Genomic DNA, 14,446 nt, shown 5'->3' on the forward strand with positions numbered 1-14,446 from the left:
TCGAGATGGATGATGGGCTTGAACTTTGAACCTGATCCACCTAGGAATGATGTTTTAGCTTGAGACAAGGCCAGCCAGAGGGCCTGGCTTTCAAATTCTAGTGCCAGCGCAAATCGGTTGGTAGGAATTGACTTGCATATCAGTATCAAGTACGGTGCCCTTTCACTGCATAATTCATATATCAACTATCAATTCAGGAAAAGATATTAAAAACAAGATATGTTGTTGCCACTCAAGAGTTAAAGACAAGTTCTTCCCCTCACCATATAATCCAATTTTTTTGTTAATTTGAATGTTAAAACCCATGTTATTGTTGCTGAAATGTCATTTCCACACAATAATGAGGTCTTTTCGAGGAGACCAAATGATAATATTTGATAAACAATTTCTAAACCCTAAACCCTATTTATTTACTAAAAAACAAATGCTTTGTGTTTGTCATTTTGTGATTACAAGGCTTCTAAGCTCCTTGCAATTGGCATTCCTCAAAACATTCCCCAGCTCTCCCCGCTAATATGGCCATTATAAGCACTAACCAACAAGATCTAGTTTAGACCATCTTAATCTAAACTGCTGATTAAAATTTGTCATTATGTACATTAAAGTTAAATGTTGAGAGACTGACTTTATGGCTTGATCGGATATTTGTAGTGTTTCTTTTCTCCTAACTCGAACGGTTAATTTAATTTTGAAAAGCAAACATCGCTTTTTGGCATTCTGTTTTGGTGGGAAGCATCATTTAAAAGCAAGGATATTTGAGATTTTCCAAACCAACTATCATCCACTTCTTTCTAATCAGTGTTTTCAACCTGCCGTTGAATCGACTGGTTGAGTCGTTCAAGCCGTCATTCAATCAAGATTTTGGGTTTAGTTCTATTAAAACCTGTTAATCGGTCAAAATACTGTTTGACCCGGCCGATTCAACCTGGTTACCGGGTCGTGAGTTGCATATTCGATGCATGCAAACTTTTAGAGGCCATAAGTCCTAACTTTGTCCTGCTATGTTTTAAAAACCGATCTAGAGGCCGAACCATTTTTGCCTCCAATCGTGGGTCACTGGTTTGACTGGCCGGGTTAAACGGTTCAGACCATGCCACATCAACGCATATATGTATTAAATATTTATTTATTTATTTATTTACACATATATGTATATACATATATGTGTGTATAAATATATATTTTAGTAATAAATAATGTATAAATATATTTTAGATATGTTATATGTATTATTTTATATTTAATTTATGTTTTTTAATTTTTTATTTATAAAAGATATTAAAAATTGCAATTTAAGGCCAAAAGGGTCTTTTCACGGTAATAGCAGGGCAAGGTGCCATAGACGCATAGATCTCGAAAACTTACCCAAAATAAAAAAAAAATCACCCTAATCAGACATCGGAATGGCCTCCGAAAGTTTTGTATGCATTGACTGTGTAGCCCGCAACCCGGTCAATGGTCGAACCGTCCAAGTCAAATGGTTCTTGACCAAGTCAATGGTTTTTACTATATGGCAGGTCTTGAGTGAACCGAACCTGGAGTCCTGGCTGGGTGATGGTTCGAACGATTCGACCGACCAGATCAACGGTGTGTTGAAAACATTACATATAACATATCTAAAATATAATTATGCATTATTTATTGATAAAATGTGTGTTTATACACATACATATACATATATACATTCACACATATGTATGTACGTATACCTTAAATATATAAATGATGATGTCACACAGTCTGACATGTTCAACCTGAATAGTTGACCGGTGACCAATGACCCAGACGCAAAAAAGGTTCAGCCTCTGGGTCTGTTTTTAAAATTGTTTATAATAATTGGCCCGGCTGGTTCTAGATATTGGTGCTGATATATTAGCAAGTTTGTGCCTTCCATCATCCTTCTCAGAACAAAATCCAAACAACACTTGATTTGAAACATGCATGAATCCGATAACATGAGTACTGCTGTGCTGGTCATAACATGCACCCGTAAATTGCTCACACCTATGACCACAATAACTTCATTAATTGTTTTAAGCATTCACGTACACTTGTTGCTTAGAGTCTCTATCTGGTTCTGCTGACTCATCACATTGTTAGCCGGCCACATGAATACAGCCACCATGGACATGGGAACATTTCCCATGAGGCTCAGTTTGGGAAGAATACAACTACGTTACAAATCTGTGCACTGCAAAATTTTGTATATTGTATTTTTAAACCCCATATTTGTACTGTATATATTTGTTTTTGTACTCTTTCCAAAACTGAGACTGAGCCTGAGCTTGAATGACAATATTAAATACAAAAGATGTCCCCAATGTAATGTAAGACTATGTTCATGGCCAGCAATGTTTTGTGGTCAGAATCCACAACTCTAATGTTTAAGCTATTGGGAGTCAGTCTGACGTTTTTTTTTTTTTTTTTTTTTTTTTGTGAGCATCAATCACATAAGTGGTGAAGTGGTGATATATCAATCACATAAATATCTGATCAAGGCCGTCAATGACCCTTTTCAAAGCTTCTTAAAACTAGCCAAGATTCATTGGACATAGTATCACATAAGTAGATGATATATCATTATTAACAATGAAAGAGAACATGCCAAACCAATCTCCCTTCTTTACTTCTAATTACTATCTTTCTTGCCAATGGGGGCACCTATAGCAATTGATAGTTAAACCCCATAATAGATAATTTACCAAAGATTGTGAAATGGTTTCAAACCCATTACTTTACTTGAATTCTAGAATTCAATTTCTCTTTTCCTTTGTGTTTGGTTTTTCTATCTTTCCCTTCCTTTTTCTATTTTTTCCTTCAAACCAAATATATAACTTTAGTGAATAATTTGGGTGGTGGCACGTGACCATCGCTTAAGGCTTAAGCTAGGAACTGGCTACAAATGATAATCCTCAGAACCAGCCTTTTCCAAATAAGAGCAACCGAATTTATTGACAATTTGCACTTAAAATTTGTAGACCTAATACCTTATTAAATGAGTTGCTGATTCATACTAATAATACTTTTATCCATTTATTAGGAGAAATGGAGGAAGTTGTATGATGAAGTTTTTGTCCCAGCAAGTTAGGTTCTGGTGAGCTGGGATCTGCTCACAACAACATCAACAACAAAAAACTATTCCAACACATTCTAATAGTGTCCGCACATCTCACCACGAAACTAGGATCCACCATGTTTAGACACATGTGTTGGAATAGTTTTTTTTTTTTTTTTTTTGTTGTTGTTGTGAATAGATCCGGTTTCCGTTCTGGCATGCATGCACAGGCCGGAATGAGAAAATAAGCAACCACAACCAATAAAACTGGTTTGCTTGGGCTTTCTATTTGCTTAATCTACGCACTAAGAAAAGTTTCCTTCTCAACTGTGAATATTGAATAGCAGAGAATTGTGAAGTTTTGGGACAGAAACAAGAGTAGCCACTGTAAATAGCACCCATTTGAGTTGCCGACGCCATTGCCATGGAAAAAGGGATATACCCATATGGAGAGAGAGAGAGAGATCTTGTCCTCCCATAATGAAATCTTGAAATTTTGGGCTTATTAATGGCCTTATTTTACTACTAGCTAGAAACTTGATAGTGGTCAATCCAATACTTACTATTAGGCCATTGAAATCTCTCCATTAGCTGGGTTACCTATCCACATCACATTGAATGGGCCAAGTCTCCTCCGAGTCCGAGATTCAATGCAGCTCTTTGTGATTAACTTGCCACGGAAAAGAAACTACGCAAATTTTCCCTTATAAGTTGACATCAGATCACATGCAACACCCAAGGAGTCAGGAGAATGTCAAGAGGATCCTCTAAGCCATTACATTTCTAACGCCTATCAGATCTGGCATTGACCCACCACGTTTGCACGTGGACAACGTGTTTATCTTGCATCTTCACTTTCCCCAATTGCCCGCAATATTTACAACCAAAATATATTTGTAAAAGGAAAAAAGAAAACAAAAAATAAATAAAGTTTAACTTAGTCATGGGATTAGGGATGCAAATGGATCGGATTATCTATCAGGTTCAGAATTACATTTCCATTTATGGTGGAATGGTCATTCCTTCCCCCTCCCTTAGGAATGTGAATCCATCCCAGTTGATTCCAAATCCAATTCTGGTTCTTAAACTAAATAGGCGGGAGGAATAAAAATTTCAATTCTGATTCCAATGGATTTTTATTTCAATTCCAACCGTAAACCAAACGAACCCTTAGAAGAATTTCTCACACATCAAAATTTTAAAAGTGCTAAGTAGGAAAACAAAACCAATTAAAAGTGTTAACCTACAAATACACACATGTAAGAGATAATAATTATTTAACAACTAACAGTATAAACACCCCCTATAATTTCATGGGTTTACTAAAAGGTATCCTATAGGTTGCATTTTACTAAAACACCCTTATATAGGTTGCAATCAATTTACTTAATCGGTCTTCCATTAGATGACAGTGAAAAATGATAGTATTGACCCTAATTTCCATTTGAATGAACTTAATCCAAAGAAAACAATGAAAATACCATTTTTGCCCCTAGTAAGACACAAGCAACCACTCTGTTTGGCTCAATTTTGTCAATTTTGTGTTTGCATGAATAAGTGTTGGTGGTGCTTTTGGAATAAAAAATCAAGGTTCAAAATATTGATACGCCCGATATAGCAATAGAGGCGTATCGGGCAATATCAATAGCTTTTTTTTTTTTAAGTTTTTTTTAATCTGATTCAGAGGGGTCGGTTTAAGGTCTGTCCACCCCCTGAACTGGTTGAAACCCCGAAACACCCCTTGGAGGGGTGTATCGGGAAGCCTTCGATATGATACATATTGGCCGATATGTATCGATACGGCCTGATACGTATCGATATTTTGAACCTTGTAAACAATTATGGGCCAAAGCCCTTGAACATTTTCTACTCAGTTTAAGTGATGATCATGTTACTATCTTTGGATGGCAAAACAAACTCTTCTTAGTGAAAGATCAATTAAATAAATAAGCTACAAATTATAGGGGTATTTTAGTAAAATAAAAACTACAGTGTAGATTTAAGTAAATCTATGAAACTATAAAGCATGTTCTAGTAAATGACCCTAAATACTCCTTCCAGATCCCAAATTTTAACAGGCCTACATAAGGGATCATAGATAAGATGCTCATCCAATGGATCATAGAGAAGCCTTGTAAAAACTTGATTAGCCACATATGATCTTCCAACGCCCATAACAAGACCATGATATTCCCTCTCTCCTAGATTTTTCAATGAGGATTGAATAGAGACACCCCTTCTCGTAATACTCGTACTTATTATACTAGCAGATTTCTATAAAAACTAAAGTGAGTTTTGATTACTATGAAATTCTTATCTTGGTAGCTTAACTTATAGAAGGCAATGCCATCTGGTGATCTCTACTTCTCATCATCGCTGAGTGCCATATCTCGAATAATGCTTAAAATTTGCTCAAATGGTAGATATTTTTCTTGCAATTTCTCTTTATGTTCATAGCTTTTCAACAGATCTTCCCCTAAACTTGCCTATACGAAGGCAAAGTCCTTAAGAGACTGCTGACAAATCAGAACTTTCATTTCTGCTAAATTTCTCATTACAATATACGCATATAGGTCCGAAAAAGTAAGCAGTTTAAGAGACAACCAAGTAGAAGGTAAAGGGGTTGGAAGAGGTTAGAGAGAGAGAGAGAGAGAGAAGATTCCACTGTTCAAACCTAACAAAAATCCCCTAGTACAAAACTACTTGATAGCTTTCTGACTTGAGAGACTGCTTAAATGATGCGAAGAAAAAAAATCCATATACCCACGTTGAAATTTCAAAACCCTAAATCCCACATAAAAAATCCATAAATAAGATGGGCAAGTCAGTAACTTCAATACAACCATTTGCTTAAGATAGGTGGCGGTGAATATGGTGGCGTAGTTCTGCGCCAAACACGTCCTTATCCACCATAAAGGGGCGGCCTCAACGGTCTTTTCCATACTCAAAACATAAATATCAGAATGAACATTCATTCACAAGTCATGACACGTACAACATCCATACAAAGAACGATAGAAAAGAACTGAAAACCTCCACGCAATACTCTCCACAGTCCACGCCGGCCTATATATACCCCAAATGCATCAACTCTTCTTACTTTTCTTCAATGAAGCTTCCCGTAATCGATCTTTCCTCATGGGAAGACCAACCTGTACAACACCCCCAAAACACTTCTGGCCCTCACCCTAATCCTTATTCTTTTCACCATCATCCCTCCCTTTGTCCATCAGAGTCCATCCTCATCATCTTACCCTTCTCATAGAAAAAGTGTAAATAATTCAACAAAGTTCAGGTTAAAGAAGTGTGATATATTCAATGGGGAATGGGTTCCGCAATCCAAGGGACCTTATTATACAAATACAACTTGCAAACACATACATGGTCCTCAAAACTGTATGCTGCATGGGAGACCTGATACCGGCTACTTGTACTGGAGATGGAAACCTGATGGCTGTGAGCTACCTCATTTCGAGGCGATACAGTTCCTGGAGATCGTTAGAGGGAAGTCGATGGCCTTTGTGGGGGACTCTGTAGCAAGAAACCAGATGCAATCCTTGATGTGCTTGCTATCAAGTGTAAGTAAACAATGGTTTTGTTATCTCAGTAGCATAATTATAGTGAATTTTCCAAAAGGGAAAAAATCTCATGGTTTCAGCAGGTCGACTTGTATTGAATGGTGTTTTTATTCATGAATAGATATTGATTGGTGACCAATACAAATTCGACCATGCTCTTAGCTGACTAATGATGTCATACAAATACAAACTGCAGGCTAATCTTGACCTTGGTCAGACTGTGGGGTAAGCTCTCACCTGGCCTTCACCCCGGACAGCCATCCATAAGCCTGCCCTGACCCCCCAAAATTAGGCTCTCACCAAAACTTTGGAGAAGGCCTGAGCATGTCTAAAAAACAGTGACATATGAATTATGGCCTTGTATGGGTCAGCATCTCAAGGCCATTGAGTGATGGATGACCAAGTCCTACTACTACATGGATACACAAGAGAGTCTCATGAGCTTACACATAACATACAGCAACGAAGAAAAGGTCAAACCAGTGAAAATTTAAGCCCAACAATGGACCACAGGTTCATGATAAGCATGGTCCAGACACAATCCGAGACCAACTTTAGCATCACCCATGGTTCATTTATGGTTACTAGTAGTCATAGTAACAGGTCCAACTGGAACATCTTGCACCTCCGAAACCAACTCGTTAATTTGATGATATACATGCTTACATGACAAACAATGGACCAGTGAAAATTTAAGCCCAACAATGGACCACAGGTTCATGATAAGCATGGTCCAGACACAATCCGAGACCAACTTTGGCATTACCTATGGTTCATTTATGGTTACTTAAGTCATAGTAATAGGTCCAACTGGAACATCTTGCACCTCCAAAACCAACTCGTTAATTTGATGATATACATGCTTACATGACAAACAAATGGCAACCATCCAAAAAGAATCTATTGATAGCATGCTTGTAAAAATAGCATCATAACATGTGAAAATTACTTCCTAATGCTAATAACAAACGTTACAAACGTACTATCTAGAAGACTAGAACTAATCCTCTTATGCCTACATAATTCGTGTCATGGTGTATGCTACTTACAGTATTTTATGTACACGAAAACTTGCATTTTAATCATCTTTATATTTATGTTACGTCATGTATGTATTTGTATTGTTATAGGGATTAACATGCATGTCGATTAGCTGAATTTGGTAGCTATTTCATTGACTATGGAATCAATCGTTTTGCTCTACACCAGCCATAAATATATGCACGTGTGGAACAAAATGACTGGTGCCACAACCATTAAAATAGCTATCAAATTCAGCTAGTCCTTTCTATAACATGTCATGGTCTGGTTTACATTTTTCAGTTTGTTTTCTCCTCCATTTGATATGGAAATATGGAACCGTCCAAGTGAAGTGATGGTGCATCCGATGAATAATCTACTAAAAACTGGACAATAATAGGCCAATCATGGTATGCCACATCAGCATACTAAAACTGGATGATAGTGGGGGGCCAATCAGGACATGCCACATCAGCATGTGAACCCGGTGTATGGAGATGAGGTGGTAGTATGGTGACTGGATCAATCACTGCTAATTACGAAAGAAGATTTGAACTTGGCTAAATACACAGGACGAATCGAGGCACTTGTTTTAGGCTTGACACTTGAGCGCTTGATAAATGCTAGAGCCACGGACCATTAATCACGAAGGACCGAAAATCGCAAACATGAACGCTAGTGCCACACAGTAATACAGTATAGGCTATTACAAGACTCCGTGATCGTCATGGTTCGTGGTATTAGTTCTAGATTGGTTTCTGGGCAGCTGGGCTTTCGCTTAAGTCCCTCCAATATATAAAATAAATAAAAAGTAATAATTAATAAATAAATAATACAGCAATACCAACAACAGTAACAATAACTAACAAAAAATATTGGATATAGAGAAAAAAACAAAAAAAAACACTTTCGTGGCTTCCGTTAAATTATTAGCGGGCAGACACGTGAACAACAAGTAGTTGACAATATTAATAGATGGGATTTGTTTTTCAACCCAACACTTTACTCATTCTTTACCTTTCCACTTCCAACCTGTACTACTCATTCTTTATTTTTATTTATTTGGGGACTGAATCTCTATTTCGTCCATGGTATTTCGGTTCGACCTTTGTATGATGTGCAGTTTTGAGCAAAAAACTGATATTACTGCAAACGCCAATGTTCCTCGGGTTGTTTATTTGACTCCCATATGAATACACCCTTGAGGGGTGTTCAAATTCGGTTATTAAACCGAAAACCGAACCAAACTGAATAAGCCAATTCAGTTTGGTTACTTCGTTTTTATGGTTTTAGAAATTTCGATCTTCAGTTTTTGGTTTGATTTGAGAAAAAATTCAACCGAAACAAACCAAAAATTGAATTAATCAAAATAAATACATATATTTATCTTTTAATTATAAATATTAATATTAATATACATTAACATTACTATTTATATTATTAATAATATATAATACGTATTTTAATTATAAAAATTGATATATTTTACTAACAATGATTAATATAAATTATATGGATATTTTAACTAACCAAATTAACCTATTTAAATTCGGTTCAGTTAGGTTTATGAAAAAATGGCCTAACTGAAATATTGGTTAGGTTCTATTTCCAAACCAAACCAACCCGACCAAATGAACACCCCTACACCCTTAAAAGTTGGGCAAAACCACACAATTCTTATCCTGTAGTGCAAGAAGCATCATGAGTTAATTAAAACAGAGGGATAAAAAACACAGATCTTCATTTCATTCCTAGAAGTAAATAATCCAACTACACTAATTGGGTTTCTTTCTTTCTTGTTACAGAAAGGATGTTAAGTTTATCGATTGCTTTTTCATGGGCTCTTATTTCTAATTACTTCAACGTCTTCCTATTTGGAAGCTCCTTCAGAGACCAACAGAAGATTCCTGCACACTGCTTTGTCTTGACCTTTTCTTTTTATCAATAATAGAAAGCTTTATTAATGAATAATACTTGTGAAATTTAATTACAGAAAAAGGGGAGGTAAGCTATCTTAACTCCCCAACATTAAAATGACAAAGAAGAAACTAAAAATTTGCCCAAAACAAATAATCCTTAGCCACCCCTTGCTTAGCTAACCCATCAGCCATTGAGTTAGCATTTCTCTTCACCCTGCTGTATTGCACCTCTAAGTCCTTACTCAGCCAATTAAATTTTTTCTTCTCATTGCTGTAGCTCCACAAGCCACTGATATCTCCTTTCAGCCACCTAATCACCACCTCCGAATCCCCCTCAATAACTAGACATCTGATGCTTAATTCTCTTGCTCTTTGGATTCCTTCAAGAACTGCTAGAATTTCGGCCCTAAGAGAGTCACCCTCTCCAATTGGCCCAGATAACATGGCAATAATATACCCCTCATTCCTGAAAACACCCCAATCCCAGAAGGCCCCGGATTCCTTAAGCTACATCCATCAAAATTCAGTTTTATGAATCTGGCAGGAGGGGGGGTCCAAGAGGGTCTACAGGTCCTTTTACAAAGAGCAGCAGTAGCTACCTCTTTCCACTTTCTCAACAAGTCTGCCATAGAAAATTCAGAGAATATCTTCATTGATTTCAGCCAGTGAGCTATCCTTGAGTGTATCAAGTCTATTAGGTTTTCTGTGGTTCTTTCCTTATCTGAAAAAATTTGTGAATTTCTTTCTTCCCATATTGACCAGCACACTGCAGCCCTAATGCTTCTCCACATAACCTTCCCCCTTTTCTTAGGCCATCTAAAGAATGAGGGATAGAACAAGCATTGCACCCTCACGGGGGGATTCCAAGTATACCCAAAAAGGGAAAACACCCATTCCCAAACAGTCTTAGTAACTGGACAAGTAACCATAATGTGTTAACTCTTTGCAGGGTGCAATGCTTGTTGGGCCTCTTTCTTTGAAACAAGTCGTTTGTGTTAACTCTTTGCAGGAAAATTTCCCAACAAAAACTACCAACCCGAGGAGGAATGGGTTTGCTCCAAATCTCTTTAACAGGGAATGACAGGCCAAGCGGAGTAGTACGTTGAACTAATGTCTCAAAAAACAAGGCACAAGAGAAAGAGTCGGAGGAGGAAGGGGTCCAGATTCTAGTGTCTTCCTTACTGGGGTTCAAGAAACATTTTCAGGGATGGTTAGCAAAGATGAGATACACCCCAAATCTGTATCCCTTACCGCCCCTCAACCCCAGATTCCACCCAAACCCAGAAGAAGAATCAGAAGAAACTAAGGAGGAAATGGGTTCATTTTTCAAACCTAACAACACAAACAATGAGGGAAATTGGTCTCTCAGGGGTAGGTCTCCAACCCAAATTTTCTCCTAGAATTTTATTCGATTATCGGAGTTCAAATCGTACCTGATCCAATGAGAGAAAATTAGAAGCAAATCATGAATGGCTTTCCGCGAGGAAGCGGCAATAGCCCTTGCGAAAATTCCTGGATCCCAGTCATTCTCATCCATCCCATGTATGCTAGCCACAATCTTCGTCCACAATTTGTCCCTTTCCAATGGGAATCTCCACAACCATTTCCCCAATAATGCCATGTTCCTTTTCCTAATATTCCCAATCCCAAGCCCCCCTAGCTTCTTGCTCCTATTTACCACTTCCCAACTCACCCTATGGTCTTTCTTCTCCACTCTTGGTTCCCATAAAAAATCCCTCATTAATTTTTCCACCCTATTGGAGACTTTATAGGAATCTTAAACATTGACATGAAGTAAACAGGAAGATTAGAAAGGGTAGACCTAATCAAGATGATTCTCCCCCCAAGAGAAAGATAATTTTTCCTCCAAGAAGCAAGCCTCTTCTCAAATCTCTCTACTACCAGGTTCCAAAGCTTTCATTCCTGAGGTTATCTCCTAGGGGGAGGCCCAAATAAGTGATAGGCCAATCCGATATAGCACACCCTAATACACTTGCACACTCACTTACTTCCCTTTCCTCCAAATTCACTCCCACTACACAACTCATCGAAGTTGACTTTAAGATTAGGCATCTGCTCAAAGAGTTGTATTGTCAGTTTTAAGCTTCTGATCCAATTTAGATCTCCACCCTCACAAAACAGGATTGTGTCATCTGCAAACTTCAAGTGTGTAAGTGGTACTTCCCCCCTTCCGACTCTCCATCCTCTTATTAAGTCTCTAGAATCACTGCTCCAATAGTCCCGTTGAGCGATTCCTGAAATCCAATCAAAAGCTTCCGTACTGTATTTACGGGGATGCATGCATATCTATGCCCCTATGAAGCTATGATGCATGGCTGTCTGGTCACCAACTGAATTCTTTTCTTTTAAATTTGTTTTGGTTTCACAGTCCAATGTTAATTCTCCTCTACGCTTTCAGGTGGCCGATCCTGTAGATGTTTCTGAGAATCCATGGGATGGGAAATTCAAACGCTGGTTCTTCAGTGACTACAGCTTTACCATTGCTACTTACTGGTCTCCACAACTAATAAAAGCCAAGGACACCACCTGGCCAAAAGAGAAAACAGGTCTCATGCATCTCTACCTAGATGAGCCTGATGAAGCCTGGATATCTAAAATTGACAAATTTGACTATGTAATCATCTCTGCTGGACAGTGGTTTTGGCGGCCACTTCTGTTTTATGAACAGGGCAAGGTTGTAGGGTGCCACATCTGCTTTGACAAGAACATGACAGACCTTACCATGTACTATGGATATAGGAGGGCCTTTAGGATGGCCTTTAAAGCCATTAGAAATCTTAAGGAATTCAAGGGGATGTTATTTCTGAGGACTTTCTCTCCTGGTCACTTTGAGGATGGAACCTGGAAAACCGGAGGGACCTGTCAAAGAACCAAACCTTTCAGAAGCAATGAAAAGAAACTACAGGGGTTTGATCTGGAGTTTTACTTGACCCAAGTGGAGGAATTCAGGACTGCAGAGAGGGAGGCCAGGAAGCAAGGATTGGAGTTTAGATTGTTAGATACTACTCAAGCTACAGTCTTGAGGCCAGATGGCCATCCTGGTCATTATGGGCACTGGCCACAAGAAAATATAACAATTAATGACTGTGTTCACTGGTGCCTACCAGGTCCCGTTGATACATGGAATGAGTTCTTGCTACAGATATTGAAGATGAAAGGTGAGAAGTCTTTTGAAGAGACAGAATAAAGAAGCAATTGAGAATCAGTCGATGGAATATCATGTTTTCCACCATCTCCTTTTTCATTGTCTCTGAGATTTTGAGTTGGATGTTCTCATATAAATATTCATGATGTGCCAGTTGGTTGACTCTAACTTTCACAAAGGTGAGAGTGACAGCTGGTAGTTGTCAAGTATAGCAAGTTGGGATATTGATGATGTAAGACAACCAAGGGGTTTTTAGCCCATTCCTGTCTGGAGGATTAGGACCTTGGCTTTGAAATCCTACTCTGAATAATTTAATGGGGTATGGCGCCATTACAGTAGAGAAGTGGTGGTTGACAAAGAAAAAGAAAACGAGGAAGTCACAATTCTGTATCTTAACAAGGATTGGAATCTCAGCGCTTTGACCAAGGGTAAACAGAATCACACCCCAAAGGTTTATGGAGTGACTCCACATGAAAATTGTCAAAATTCCTTGAGTGATCGAGCCATGTATTAGGAATAGTTAAGGGGGCCTAGTACAGATACTTAGCATTGGAATTTTTACCTAAAGATGTGTTCTAAAACCAATTAGAACATCTTTAACTTCATATTTGCAATAAATTATACAGATAAAGTAAAGAAATCAAATACTTTCTAAAAGATGTGTTCTAAAACCAATTAGAACATCTTTAACTTCATATTTGCAATAAATTATACAGATAAAGTAAAGAAATCAAATACTTTCTAAAAGCTAAACAGCAACCAAAAAAACCAGACAACATTGATATTATCACACACACCATGTCCATAATTTGGCCATAACCCCTCAAATCACATTGGAATTATCCCATCTTAAGCTCGTATTGTATATAGGCAATTCAAGGAGCTCTCCAATAATACCAAACTTGAGAAATGTCCCCATACATCAAGAATGTACTATACTTGGTTATTGGTATATTATGTGGTCAATGCTCTGGAAACGATGGGCTTACATATCGAGACAAACTGTATTCTGTCTCAAGTTTGTACACATCTTAAGGAAAAGGATGTCCATAATGATAGTACTATGTAAGTTTTACTTTCTACATTTCTATCTATTGACTCATTACAAGAAAAATTTACAATGCTTTTTTTGACAAATTAAAAAAAAAATACAATGTTTTTGGAAGTAATTAATTTTATTCAAGGTTCAAGGTATCAATACACCCCAATATGCTGGAGCGGTGTATCGGTACTTTGAACCTCATGCATCATATCTTTTTTAGTTTTTTTTTTCAAAACTTCAGAGACCCCTTTTAATGCTTTTTAACTATTAAAAAAATTGTTTTCTCAAAATACCTTAAAAAAAGCCATATCAGCCACCTGCCAATACGATACGATATGCCCAATATGGGGCAGATTGTGTCCTGATTTTCTAGTTATCTAATAAATGGGTCTAAGAGTGGCAATCACTACTACGATCATTACATGTCTGATACTAAATATAGTTGGAATAGTCACATTAATAGTTGCATTGACAGTTATCTTTATCTTCGTTTTGAAATCAGTATTGATGCTTTGAGCCTTGATTCCAGTAGAAGATCAAGACTGTAATCAGTCTTGAATCCTAATAGGTTTTAGGTTTACAAAACAGAAGAAAAGTGAGAGGAAGGAGAGAGAATAGAAGAGAAACAGGAGAACACAAGTGGTTGAAAGGAGGGACAGATTCTAA

At 37.6% G+C, this 14,446-nt stretch overlaps 1 protein-coding gene and 1 pseudogene across 3 annotated transcripts in view; one reads left to right on the forward strand and one right to left on the reverse strand.

Annotated features, from left to right (window-relative positions):
- Window positions 1-5,829: 5,829 nt before the first annotated feature.
- Window positions 5,830-14,446, reverse strand: part of AAE17 (acyl-activating enzyme 17) — a 49,664-nt gene continuing 41,047 nt past the window's right edge. For 2 of the 3 annotated variants that reach the window (XM_010263875.3, XM_010263894.3), the window contains exon 15: window positions 6,348-6,624. In XM_010263875.3, the coding sequence (XP_010262177.1) occupies window positions 6,554-6,624 (71 nt within the window). In that variant the 3' untranslated portion in view covers window positions 6,348-6,553. Of the gene's footprint in view, window positions 6,625-14,446 lie in introns of all 3 variants that reach the window. The other variant, XM_010263885.3, reaches the window with a different exon arrangement.
- On the forward strand, window positions 11,760-12,922 carry LOC148801002 (protein trichome birefringence-like 19 pseudogene; annotated as a pseudogene).

The sequence above is a fragment of the Nelumbo nucifera genome, chromosome 3 (assembly GCF_055504915.1).
Source record: "Nelumbo nucifera cultivar China Antique chromosome 3, China Antique-T2T, whole genome shotgun sequence".
Taxonomy (NCBI): Eukaryota; Viridiplantae; Streptophyta; class Magnoliopsida; order Proteales; family Nelumbonaceae; genus Nelumbo; species Nelumbo nucifera.